General features: G+C 51.1%; 1 protein-coding gene across 8 annotated transcripts in view; it reads right to left on the bottom strand.

Moving 5' to 3' along the window:
- TPR (translocated promoter region, nuclear basket protein) overlaps positions 1–13,005 on the bottom strand; it is a 645,150-nt gene that overhangs the window by 17,968 nt on the left and 614,177 nt on the right. For all 8 annotated transcript variants that reach the window (XM_085601673.1, XM_085601674.1, XM_085601677.1 and 5 more), the window contains exons 47-48: positions 944–1,039; positions 624–783 (exon numbers count right to left, since the gene is read on the bottom strand). In XM_085601673.1, coding sequence (XP_085457799.1) covers positions 624–783; positions 944–1,039 — 256 coding nt within the window. The remainder of the gene's footprint in view (positions 1–623; positions 784–943; positions 1,040–13,005) is intronic.

Below are 13,005 nucleotides of genomic sequence, written 5' to 3'. Positions count from 1 at the left end.
TTACATGAGTAACCAAGGGATGACTGGGTGAAAGTTTGAGCAGGTGATATGGAGAGCAACATTGGATTTAACAAAGAAGTCTCTAACTATTTGCTAAAAAAATATTGTTTTTGTTCACCCTGCAAGGAGGTTAATCTTTGGCTTCCCAGTCTTTTATGCACTGAGCCTCTGCTGTCGGGTTGCTTAATTTTCTTTTCTAGTATACACCAATGAAGCTACATAAATTGTTTGCACGCAAAACAAGAAAGCACGACTTAGGAGATGGGATGATGCATAAAAGAGCCAAACTAGTTAAGTGATAAATCAAGTGTTATAGGGCCAATCTACAACGAGAGGCGGTTTTAATATTACCAAGATCTCAGGAAGCTGCACAAGGTATAGAGCCTTTATGTGCTAAATGTGTACTGTGATGCTTGTGTGTAGATGTTAGAGAACTGGCCAAATAATGGTGCGATTACATGGTGGTGTCCCGGAGGGCAATATTGGAAAAGGATACATTAACTGCAGCCCATGAAAGCAAGTAATGGAAACAGGAGTGCAAAAAACATCACAAAATCCAGACTTTAGTCCAGCATCTTGGTCTATACATGAAAAGACACCTTATATCCCAGTGCCATGCTTACCCTTCTGACTCAGCCTCTGCAAATACATCATCACCTTCATCACCACCAGCCCCAGCTTCTGTCACAGCAGATACACCACCGCTAGAGGTTGTTACCATGGGAACAGACTGAGAACCATGCTCCGATGCATCTGCTGGGGCAATATCGCCAAATACAGAGACTGAAAAAGAAATTTCTGGTCATAAATTTCAGCCTTTTCAATTGGGTTGCAGCAACTGTTTGATTCAGACAGTATTGAAAAGAGCTAGTGGGTAGAATGAAACATCTAGTATAGAAGCCCAGTCACATCTAAACGGGAGTTTCAAAAGCTTCACACCTACCTGGAGCAGCCACCTGCAGAGGCGTTGTAGGGACACTGCGACCGCCTGATTCTTCTTCATGAGCGAGAAAAAGGGGAGTTTCATACATTCCTAAACCTGAAATAAAATGCAGTGTCAAAAAACAGAATAGGACTGTTGATCTAACCAGCTACTTTGCCAGCCTAATCCCAAAACTGGTCTAGCAAGGCTTCCATACTAGCATTCTCAGACGGCCTTTTCAAATTAATTTACTCTTCATCCTTTACACTGTTGGCAGGCCATTTTTTCCATGCATTCACAATCCAATCTGAGAAAAAGTGTCTAATAGTAAACCGGAGGATCTTGCTCATGCTCCTTTCACATCTAATTCTGGGGAGACAATTATTGAATAACACTAAAAGCCAAGCATTAAAAAAATAACATTTTTAAAATCATTCACTTCAACTTTGCAAGTATGTCCACTGTGTCCATAAAGTGTGCATAAAATGAAGAATTGTTATATGATCCAACGTTTGCATGATTTTAGTAACACTCACGCAGACTGACTGTAAACATTACTATGGGGAATGCCAAACGCTGCTAATATTGCTAACCTGATGCGGATATAATATGATGAATCTACATCTGGGCGACCCAGTTATCCTGGGACACTTCGCTTGAAGTCAGATGAGTAATATCAAATACTGATAACTAAAAGGCTTAATTTTTAATGACCAGGCTAAAAGTCTTAAGAGCAGATTTAAACCCTAGTGGACGGCACGTTGGTCTGCTGGGGCGAAGGAGTAGATTACTTGGTTGCCCTGAGAAAGCAAGGCCTTAGCATTGCGTTATGATAAAAAGTGTTGCTTTTACTCGTATGAATGTAGAATTTTAGGATATGTTTTAAATTCAATGAATGAAGAATCCTCTCAGCCGGATTAGCTGGCCGTCAGAAGACTGGAAGATAAAATCTTTGGTTCAAGTGGAAATAGGACAGTACTTTGAGCATGACACTGGGGTTCGTTATTGATATAACCCTAGATTTTTCAAACTTGAGGTACAATGCCTTAATGGGTAGAGTTTGAATCTCTTCCACTCTCCTGGCTGGTGTAATGGCCAGTAAATAACCACTTTACATGGCAAAACTAGCAGAGAGGCTCTGTGAATGGACTGCAAGGGACTAGTCATGAGTGTCCCCAGAACAGCAGCTGTGGTGAAACAATGTCATCCCAATGTTATGTCACTTGCTGCAACTGGAGATCTAGTTGCCTTTGGAGAGGATGCCTTCGAAAGCTTCAAAACCTCTGTGGGATAAGAGGTATGTAAGATAATGTCACTTGCATTGTGTTGCATCTGTGAACTAAATGCTGTGAGCGCTTGATATCAACAGCTTGTTCCTTCTTTCCTGCAATGGATAAGCTTTGGGGGCAAGCGTGCAAATGAGAAATCTTAGGCACATGATCCTTCGCTGTAATATCCTTTTCCTGATTAGAGTCAGACAGTGCTTGTTTAATAGGTATACCGTGGAATTGACCACTTGGCTCACGTGTGGGCGACTGGTATTTGATAAGCCATTCTAAGTCGAGAAGAACACCTTTACTCCGTGCCACTCCAGGTGCACTGTCACCTGACTCAGATACTTGGAAAAGACTTTGGACCAAAAAATACAAAAATGGAGTGCCCTAAACTGAAATTGTGGGCTGTTGCCATAACAATAGGATTCTCCTGCGCTGGGGGTGAATTGGGATACAAAATTGCATCCTTCACGTTGAGGAATGCAAGGAACACGACCTGGTGGACCGATTGTAGTTCGTCGAGAAGAGAAACAATTCTTAAGGATTGTTTGTTTATGGTTTTTAAGTCTAGAATAGGGCACCATTCGAGATTTCATTCCGGCAGAAGGACAAGTTACTTATCTTTGGTAACGCCTTATTTGGTAGAGACATAATCTAGCTGCAGATTCTTTACATTTGAATTTTCCAGGTGTCAGGCTGGATCCGAAAGACTTTTGCTCCCGCAATAACCTTGCGCGCTGGTAGGGTACGTCGGTTGGCTCCGCGTGACGACATACGCACAGGAAGTGACGCTTGCGTTCCCTATATAGGTGCCAGGTCGGCGCACTGACATCAGTTACTTTCCACGCCAGGAGAGCAGAGCCATGAGGTCCACTGACAGTGGTGTTTTTAGAACAACTAGGGCTCTGTAAGGGATCAGCCCTAACCGTAAAACCTGTCCGCAGTGCGGGAGGATGAGTAGATCGGTAAGGAATCTGCATCTAGATTATGTCTCTACAAGATAAGTCATTACCGAAGGTAAGTACCTTATCCATCTGATAGAGCCATTGCCCTGCAGATTCCCTACATTAGAATAGATACCCCAGCACTACCATCCCTAGAGTTGGGACTGCGGACAAGTTTAGAACAGGATGTACTGCAGGACAGAGCAGCCAAAAAGGCCTTCCCTGCGAACTTGACTGACTTAATAAGCTTATGCAGATATACCCATGTTGCTGCCTGACAAGTGTCAAGGACTGGAACACCATGTTGCAAAGCTGTGGTCGCAGCCTTAGGTCAGGTGGAATGAGCTCTTAAGACTTCATGAGGTTGTTTTTTGGCCAGAGTGTAGAACATTTTTATGCCAACATCGCAAGATAGTCCTCTTCTGCACTGCACAACCTTTCTTTGATCCAACATACCCCACGAAGAGATGGTCGTCCACCTGGAACTCTACTGCGGTCAAGGTAGAAAGACAATGCTCAGAGTGGAGATGGTGGACTCGATCCTCTTAAGAGGTGTGCAGAGGAGAATAAAAAGTGGACAAGGTGATTGCTACACGTGGAATGGCGTTACCACTTTCGGGATGAAAGAGCCCGTAGTGCAAAGCACCAACTTAGCAGAGAAGATAGGTAAGGTGGCGTGGACGACAGAGCCTTCAATTCGCTTCCCCTTCTGGCAGAAGTTATTCCCACTAAAAAGGCTGTTTTGATGGTAAGAAGCTAGAAGGGGGAAGTTGTGCAGAGATTCGAACGGAGCACACATCAGGAAGGTGAGAACCAAACTAAGGTCCCACTGAGGCATGATGAATAGGGCAGGTGGGAACATATGTAAAAGCCACTTAAGGACTCTGTTTACAATAGGGGATTTAAATAAAGAGGGTTGATCTGGCAGCCTCAAGAAGGCAGGCAAGGCTGAAAGGTACCCTGTAAACGTGCCCAGAGCACAGCCCTGCTGGGCAAGGGTAAAAAAGAGAAGGACTTGTGAGAGGGAAGCAGAAAGAGGATCAATAGACCTTTCTGTACAATATTTGAGACATTTCTGCCTTCAGCAGGCGTACACTGTCTTGGTAGAGGGACACCTGGCTGCCAAAATAACTTCATAGACTTTGGGAGGAAGGTCGAATGCTGTCAACTGCCGCCTCTCAATATCCACACAAGGTGGCGTAGAGTTGACAGGTTCGGGTGGAGGACCCTCTACTGCTCATGCGACAGAAGATTCTCCTGAAGGTTGGAGAAGCTCAGGATACCGGACTCTTCGTGCCCAGTTTTGAACCACAAGAATGACTTGGTCCCAGGCGCTCCTAATCTGCTTGAACACTCTGGACACGAGTGGTATTGGGGAAAAAGCATACAGGAGGCCTGAGCTCCACTTGTGACAAAAAGCATTGCTGAGTGTGTGCCGCCTTGGAAACTACAGTGCGCAAACCTGCTGACATTGCACATTCTCGGCAGAGGCGAACATATCTAAGCAAGGATCTCCCCACTTCTGAAAGAGACCGTTTGCCACGTCTGGATGGAGAAGCCATTCGCGATCAGCTACGCATCAACGGCCGAGTTTGTCTGCCCTGGCATTCACGGAACGTGCCAATTGTTGAACCACCAGAAATATGCCCTGATGTTCCAGCCACGTTCAGAGATGCAGGGCCTCTTGCCAAAGAGTCCAGGACCTCACCATGCCCGGTTTGTTGCAGTACCACATGGCGGTGGTGTTGTCCGTGAACACCTGAACCAGCATTCCCTTGATGGAAAGAAGAAAAGCTTCCAATGACAAGTGAATCGCTCGCAGCTCTAGCAAGTTGAGGTCGAGCCCAGAATCCGCCGGAGACCAGAGTCCATTGATCTGCACCTCTCCCAGATGGCCACCCCATCCCTGGAGTGACACATCAGTCACTACTGTGTGATCTGGTTGGGGAAGGGAGAGGAGTCTGCCTCTGACCCATTTGCGGTTGGTCAGCCACCACTGCAGATCCCTCCAAGATCTGGACCATACCAGAGAGATTCCCCTGATGCACAAGTTACTTACCTTCGGTAACGATATATCTGTAAGAGACATTAGTTAGTGATAGATTCCTTACCTTAGAATTACCCCCAGGCGTCAGACTGGATTCGAAAATTTTGTCAGCAGTACCCATGCACGTCGGAAGGTGGCGTCGTGCGGCTCCGAGTCCGTCGTAGGTGTCATGATCGCCGGGATGACGTCGCGGCAGCTACTTAGACGCCGCCCTCGCGCGCGGATGTCAGTTCTGTACACGACTTTCCGCGCCAGGAACACAGAGCCATGCAAGACACTGACCACTGGTGCATTGAAACTAGGGCCCTGACAGGGATGACCTTTACCCTAGAAATCAGTTCCACAGAACGGGGAGGATGGGTAGGGCGGTAACTAATGTCTCTTGCAGATATATTGTTACACAAGTAAGTAACTTGTGCATCTGAAAGACACGTTAGTGATAGATTCCTTACCTTAGAATAGATACCCAAGCAATACCAACCACGGTGGTAGGTCTGCGAACCAAGATCACACCAGAAAGTCATGGAGAACAGAACGGCCATAGAAGCAGTCTCTCCGGACTTGACTGTCAAGGCAATAATGCTTAGTAAAAGTGTGCAGCGAGGCCCACGTGGCTGCCTGACAGATGTCTTGCAGGGGGACACCACGTCCCAATGAAGTAGTAGCTGCTGTTGCTCTGGTAGAATGGGCGAGTAACCCCCCGGAGGTTACTTTTTAGCCAGAGAATAACAGGCTTTGATACACAAGACGACCCAGTGGGAGATAGTCCTCTTGTGTACAGCTCGGCCTTTCTTGGCGCCTAAGTAGCCAACAAAGAGCTGGTCATCCACCCGAAACTGTTTTGTGCAATTCAGGTAAAATGAGAGCGCACGTTTTGGGTCCAGACGGTGGAGCCTCTCTTCCACTCGGGAAGGATGTGGAGGTGGAAAGAAAGTGGGCAAGGTGATAGTTTGCCCAATGTGGAAGGCAGTACAACCTTTGGCAAGAAGGAAGGACGAGTGCGAAGCACAACCTTGTCCAGATGAACAGACAGAAAAGGAGGTTTACAGGAAAGAGCCTGGAGCTCACTCATGCGCCTGGCGGAGGCGATGGCTACCAGAAAAGCAGTCTTTAAAGTCAGTAAACTAAGAGGACAGTTGTGAAATGGCTCAAAAGGAGCGCACATCAAATAAGTAAGAACCAGATTTAAGTCCCACTGCGACATCACAAATGGAATAGGAGGGAAAAGGTGAGTAATGCCTTTGAGAAATCTATTTATAACAGGGAACTTGAAAAGAGATGGCTGATCAGGGAGCAGAGAAAGGCTGAAATTGCAGATAGGTAGCCCTTGATAGTGCCCAGAGCAGAGCCCTGCTGGGCCAAAGAGAGAAGGAAGAACAAGTTACTTACCTTCGGTAACGATGTATCTGTAAGAAACATTAGTTAGTTAGATTCCTCACCTTAGAATATCCCCAGGCGTCAGACTGGATCCGGAAGATTTTTCGTCAGCAATACCCCTTGCGCGTCGCTAGGCGTCGTCTGCGGCTCCGCGTCCGTCGTCGGCGTCGTGCGCCGGAATGACGTCGGAGTACTTAGACGCCGCCCTCGTGCGCTGACGTCAGTTCTTGTACATAGCCTTCCGCGCCAGGAACGCAGAGCCATGCAAGATACCGACACTGGTGCCAAAAAATTCTAGGGCCCTGAAAGGGATAGCCTTAACCCTAGAAGTCAGTTCGCAGAACGGGGAGGATGGCTGGGTCGGTGAGGAATCTAACTAACTAATGTTTCTTACAGATACATCGTTACCGAAGGAAAGTAACTTGTTCATCTGAAAGAAACACGTTAGTTAGATTCCTCACCTTAGAATAGATACCCAAGCAATACCATCCCCGGTGGTGGGTCTGCGAACCAAGATCACACCAGAAAGTCCTGGAGGACAGAACGGCCAAAGAAGCCATCCCTCCGGACTTGGCTGTCAAGGCAATAATGCCTGGCAAATGTGTGTAGCGAAGCCCACGTTGCCGCCTGAAAGATGTCCTGCAAAGGGACACCCCGTCCCAAAGCAGTAGTAGCCGCCGTGGCCCGAGTAGAATGGGCGCGCAGTCCTACAGGAGGGTCCTTTTTTGCCAAGGAATAACAAATTTTGATGCACAAAACGACCCACCGAGAGATGGTCCGTTTGTGCACAGCTTTCCCCTTCTTAGCACCCACGTATCCAACGAAAAGTTGGTCGTCCACCCGGAACTGTTTTGTGCGGTCCAGATAAAAGGAGAGCACACGTTTTGGGTCCAGACGGTGGAGCCTCTCTTCCTCTTTGGAAGGATGCGGAGGCGGAAAGAAGGTGGGCAAGGTGACAGACTGCCCAAGATGAAAGGGGATCACCACTTTCGGAAGAAAGGAGGGACGAGGCCGAAGGACAACTTTGTCCGGATGAACAGAGAGAAAAGGAGACTGATGATAAAGCCTGAAGCTCACTCACCCGTCTAGCCGAGGTGATGGCTACCAGAAAAGCAGTCTTAAGCGTCAGCAGACGAAGAGGACAATTATGAAGAGGCTCAAAGGGAGCGCACATCAGAAATGTGAGAACAAGATTCAAGTCCCACTGAGGCATTACAAAAGGGACAGGAGGGAACGTGTGAGTAATGCCCTTGAGAAAACGTGAAACAACAGGGGACTTGAAAAGAGAAGGCTGATCAGGAAGCCTTAAGAAAGCAGAGATTGCAGCAAGATAACCCTTCAAGGTGCCCAGAGCAGAGCCCTGCTGGGCTAAAGAAAGAAGAAAGAGGAGAACCTCAGAAAGAGGGGCAGAAAGGGGATCCACAGCCTTTGCTGTGCACCATGCCACAAATTTGTTCCACCGGCAGGCGTATACCGTCTTTGTGGAGGGACGCCTGGCTGCCAGTATGATATCACAGACTTCAGGAGGCAAGTCAAATGGCATCAACTGCCGCCGCTCAATCTCCACGCATGGAGGTGGAGGCTGGACAGGTTCGGGTGGAGGACCGTCCCCTGCTGCTGCGACAGAAGATCCTCCCGAAGGGGCAGACGCATCGGAGGATCGGTCAACATACTGAGTAGCTCGGGATACCAGTACCTTCGTGCCCAATCCGGAGCCACCAAGATGACTTGGGCCCGGACGTGCCTGATCTTCTTCAGCACTCTGGGCAGAAGTGGTATAGGCGGAAAGGCGTACAACAGATCGCAACTCCACTCGTGACGAAAAGCGTCGCCGAGCGAGTGCCGTCTTGGAAATTCCAACGCGCAGAACTGCTGACATTGCGCGTTCTCGTCGGTGGCGAATAGATCTAACCAAGGCTCTCCCCACTGCTGAAAGAGACCTTGCACCACTTCGGAGTTCAGACGCCATTCGTGATCCATCATGCACCGGCGGCTGAGTTCGTCTGCTCTGGCGTTCAGAGAGCCCGCCAGATGTTGAACCACTAGGGTGACGCCCTGGTGTTCCAGCCACGTCCAGAGGCGCAGAGCCTCCTGACAAAGGGTCCACGACCCCACCCCGCCCTGTTTGTTGCAATACCACATGGCGGTGGGGTTGTTCGTGAACACCTGCACGACACTTCCCCTGACAGAGGGAAGGAAGGCTTTCAGTGCAAGTCGGATCGCTCTCAACTCCAACAGGTTGATGTGGAGGCGAGACTCCGCCAGAGACCAGAGGCCTCTGATCTCCGCCTCTCCCATATGGCCACCCCATCCCAGGAGGGACGCATCCGTCACTACGACATGCTCCGGTTGGGGAAGGGAGAGGCTCTTGCCCATGAGCCACCACTGCAACTGCTGTGCAGTGCCCTCCGAGATCAAGACATGGTCCGACAGGTTGCCGTGATGCTGGGCCCACTGAAACTTCAGGTCCCACTGCAGAGCCCGCATGCGCCGCCTGGCGTGATGCACTAGTAGGATGCAGGAGGCCATCAGCCCCAGAAGCCGCAACACTAGTCTGACCGAAACCCAGGATAGAGGCCGAAAGATGGGAATCAGGGCCTGAATATCCCAGACCCGCTGTTCCGGCAGATAGACCCGGAACTGCGCCGAATCGAGAGCCGCTCGGATGAAGAGGAGCTTCTGAGAGGGACTCAGGTGCGACTTCGGCACGTTGATGGAAAACCCCAGCAAATGCAGGAGATCCGCCGTAGTCTGGAGGTGGGAGATAACTGCCTGGGGCGAGCCCGCCTTCAACAACCAGTCGTCGAGATAGGGGAAGACTGGAACCCCTGATCTGCGCAGATGAGCTGCGACCACCGCCATCACTTTCGTGAACATCCGAGGGGCACTGGTAAGGCCGAAGGGGAGCACGGTAAACTGAAAGTGCTCTTGACCCACCGTGAACCGCAGGTAATGCCGGTGGGACGGCAGGACGGGGATGTGGAAATATGCGTCCTGCAAGTCCAGTCTCCAGGGTCTAGAGCAGCTAGAACCTGAGCCAAAGTTAACATCTTGAACCTTTCCTTCCGGAGGAAGGCATTGACGTTCCGGAGGTCCAAGATAGGGCGTAGGCCCACTTTGCCCTTCTTGGGACCCAGAAAGTAGTGGGAATATTAACCACGACCTACCTCTGGGCTCGGAACGCGCTCGACGGCCCCCTTGGCCAAGAGGGCCGAAACTTCCTCGTGGAGAAGATTCAAATGATCCCCCAAGATACGGTGGTGCTGCGGTGGCATGGCTGGAGGGGTCGTCTCGAAGGGGAGGGAGTAGCCCCTTCGGACGATTTGCAGCACCCACCTGTCCGATGTGATGGACCGCCAGTGGAGCAGGTGATGGCGAACTCTGCCGCCCACTGGCGTGGAATGGGCCTGAAAGCTCGGACTAGGAAGGCTTTGAGGCGGATGCTGCCGGGGTGGATGTGGGCTGACCGCGTCGTCCTCCAGAACCGCCTCGTCGGAAACCACGTCGGCGCGCAGGTTGGTTCTTCGGCTGGTGGCTAGGCGGACGTGAGGAGGCACCCCTTCCTTGGCCACGAAAGGCTGAAATTTGCGACCGCGGGGCCGAGAGGCCCAAGGACTTGACGTAGCCCGGGAGTCCCAGGGACCGGCGGGTATGGGGACTTGCGCGGCGCCTGCGGCTCTGCTGAAGCCGCGGGGGTGGAACCACCCTGACCCTCGGCCGAGTTGCGCGACCGTCGAGGGGAGTCCGAAGAGCGGTGTCGCCTCTTGGACTTCTTGGAGTGCTTCGACTTACCCGAAGACGGAGCCAGACGATCGATGATGACGTCTGCTGCGGCTCCGCGACCGATCCTTGGACCTCCTCCTGGACCGGGATCGAGAGGGGCGAGGAGCCGAGTGGCGAAGCTCGAGGAGCTTACGGGACCGCTCCCGTCTAGCCTTCGAGGTCAGGGCCTTGCAGTCCGAACACGACTCCGCGTCAAGGGTCGAGGCCCAAACAGTAAAGGCACCGGCGGTGATGATCCGTAACCGACATCAAGCGGTTGCAGTCAGCACAGGCTTTAAAACCAGGCATCCTACCGGCACTGGAGTCGAGACAAGATCAAAAAGGATCAAAAAACTTAGTCAAAAAAGACTAAAAGGGGTAGCTCTCCCGGATCTGCGCTTACTGGCGCGGAAAAAAGAAGAACTGACGTCAGCGCGTGAGGGCGGCGTCTAAGTACTCCGACGACGTCATTCCGGCGCACGACGCCGACGACGGACGCGGAGCCGCAGACGACGCCTAGCGACACGCAAGGGGTATTGCTGACGAAAAATCTTCCAGATCCAGTCTGACGCCTGGGGATATTCTAAGGTGAGGAATCTAACTAACGTGTTTCTTTCAGATCAAAAGGAATTCTGAAAGTGGGGCAGAAAGGGGATCTACAGCCTTTGCTGTGCACCATGCCACAAATTTGGTCAACTTGCAGGCATATACCGATTTAGTGCAGGAACGCCTGGCTGCCAGAATGATATCACAGATTTCAGGAGGCAAGTCAAATGGAATCAACTGTCGCCGCTCAATCTCCACGCAAGGAGGTGGAGGCTGGACAGGTTCGGGTGGAGGACCGTCCCCTGCTGCTGCGAGATAAGATCCTCCCAAAGAGGCAGTCGGATCGGGAGACCCACGCTCATACTGAGTAGCTCAGAATATCAAACTCTTCGAGCCCAGTCCGGAGCCACAAGAATGACTTCGGCCCAGTCGCGCCTGATCTTCAGAACTCTTTGAGCAGAAGTGGTATAGGCGGAAAGGCGTACAACAGACCGCAACTCTACTCGTGATGAAAAGCGTTACCGAGCAAGTGCCGCCTTGGAAATTCCAACGCGCATAACTGCCGACATTGTGCGTTCTCTTCGGTGGCAAATAGATATAACCAAGGCTCTCCCCACTGTTGAAAGAGACCTTGTGCCACCTCAGAGTGAAGACGCCATTCGTGATCCATCATGCACCTGCGGCTGAGTTCATCCGCCCTGGCGTTCAAAGAACCTGCCAAGTGTTGAACCACCAAGGAAATGCCTTGAAGTTCCAGCCATGTCCAGAGACGCCGAGCCTCCTGACATAGGGTCCACGACCCCACCCCGCCTTGCTTGTTGCAGTACCACATGGCGGTGGTGTTCTCTGTGAACACCTGCACTACTCTCCCCTTGACAGAGGGAAGGAATGCCTTCAGCGCAAGTAGGATTGCCCGGAGCTCCAGAAGGTTGACCTGGAGATTTGACTCCGCCGGAGACCAGAGGCCTCTGATTTCCGCCTCTCCCATGTGGCTTCCCCAACCCAGGAGGGACGCATCCGTCACCACTGTGTGCTCCGGTTGGGGAAGGGAGAGTGATCTGCCGCTGACCCAATGCTGGTTAGTGAGCCATCAATGCAACTGTTGTGCAGTGTCCTCCGAGATCTGGACGTACTCGGACAGATCCCCTTGATGCTGCACCCACTGGAACTTCAGGTCCCACTGCAGAGCCCGCAAATGCCATCTGGCATGATTGGTCAGCAGGAGGCCATGAGGCCCAGCAGCTCAAGGTCATCCTGACCGAAACCCAGGATAAGGGCCAAAAGATCAGAATCATAGCCCGAATGTCACAGACTCGCTGTTCGGGAGGATAAACCCGAAACTGCGCTGTGTCCAGAACCGCTCCGATAAAGAGGAGCTTCTGAGAGTGAATCAGATGCGACTGCGGCACATTGATGGAGAACCCCAGCAAATGTAGGAGGTCGGCCGTAGTCTGGAGGTGGGAGACGACTGCCTGGGGCGAGTCCGCCTTCAACAGCCAGTCGTCAAGATAGGGGAAGTCTGAAACCCCTGATCTGCGCAGATGAGCTGCGACCACCGCCGTCACTTACGTGAACACCCAAGGGGCGCTGGTAAGGCCAAAAGGGAGCACGGTGAACTGAAAATGCTCGTGGCCTACTGTGAACTGCAGTTAACACCGGTGGGCCGGCAGGACGGGGATATGAAAATAAGCGTCCTGCAAGTCCAACGCTACCATCCAGTCTTGCTGGTCTAGGGCAGACAAGACCTGAGCAAGTGTAAGCACCTTGAACTTCTCCTTCCAGAGGAAGCGATTGACGTTCCGAAGGTCTAAGATGAGATGCAGGCCCTTGTCCTTCTTTGGGACCAAGAAGTAGTGGGAGTAACAACCACAACCTACTTCTGGCGTTGGAACGCGCTTGATGGCCCTCTTGGCCAAGAGGGCCCCAACTTCATGCTGGAGAAGTGCCAAGTGATCCCCCGACATGCGGTGGTACTGAGGTGGCAAGGCTGGAGGAGTAGTCTCGAAGGGGAGGGAGTAGCTGTGAGAAAGTGGCTCTGTATATACTGTTCCCTAATAGGTACAGGGTGTACAGAGTCCACAGTCCCCCAGAGGCTGATAGAGGTCAAAGTTAGGTATGACCTTACTCTCAAAA

The sequence above is a fragment of the Triturus cristatus genome, chromosome 4_2 (genome assembly GCF_964204655.1).
Source record: "Triturus cristatus chromosome 4_2, aTriCri1.1, whole genome shotgun sequence".
Classification (NCBI taxonomy): domain Eukaryota; kingdom Metazoa; phylum Chordata; class Amphibia; order Caudata; family Salamandridae; genus Triturus; species Triturus cristatus.
Note: the sequence above shows the minus strand (reverse complement) of the source record. Positions and strands in the feature narration are given on the sequence as shown.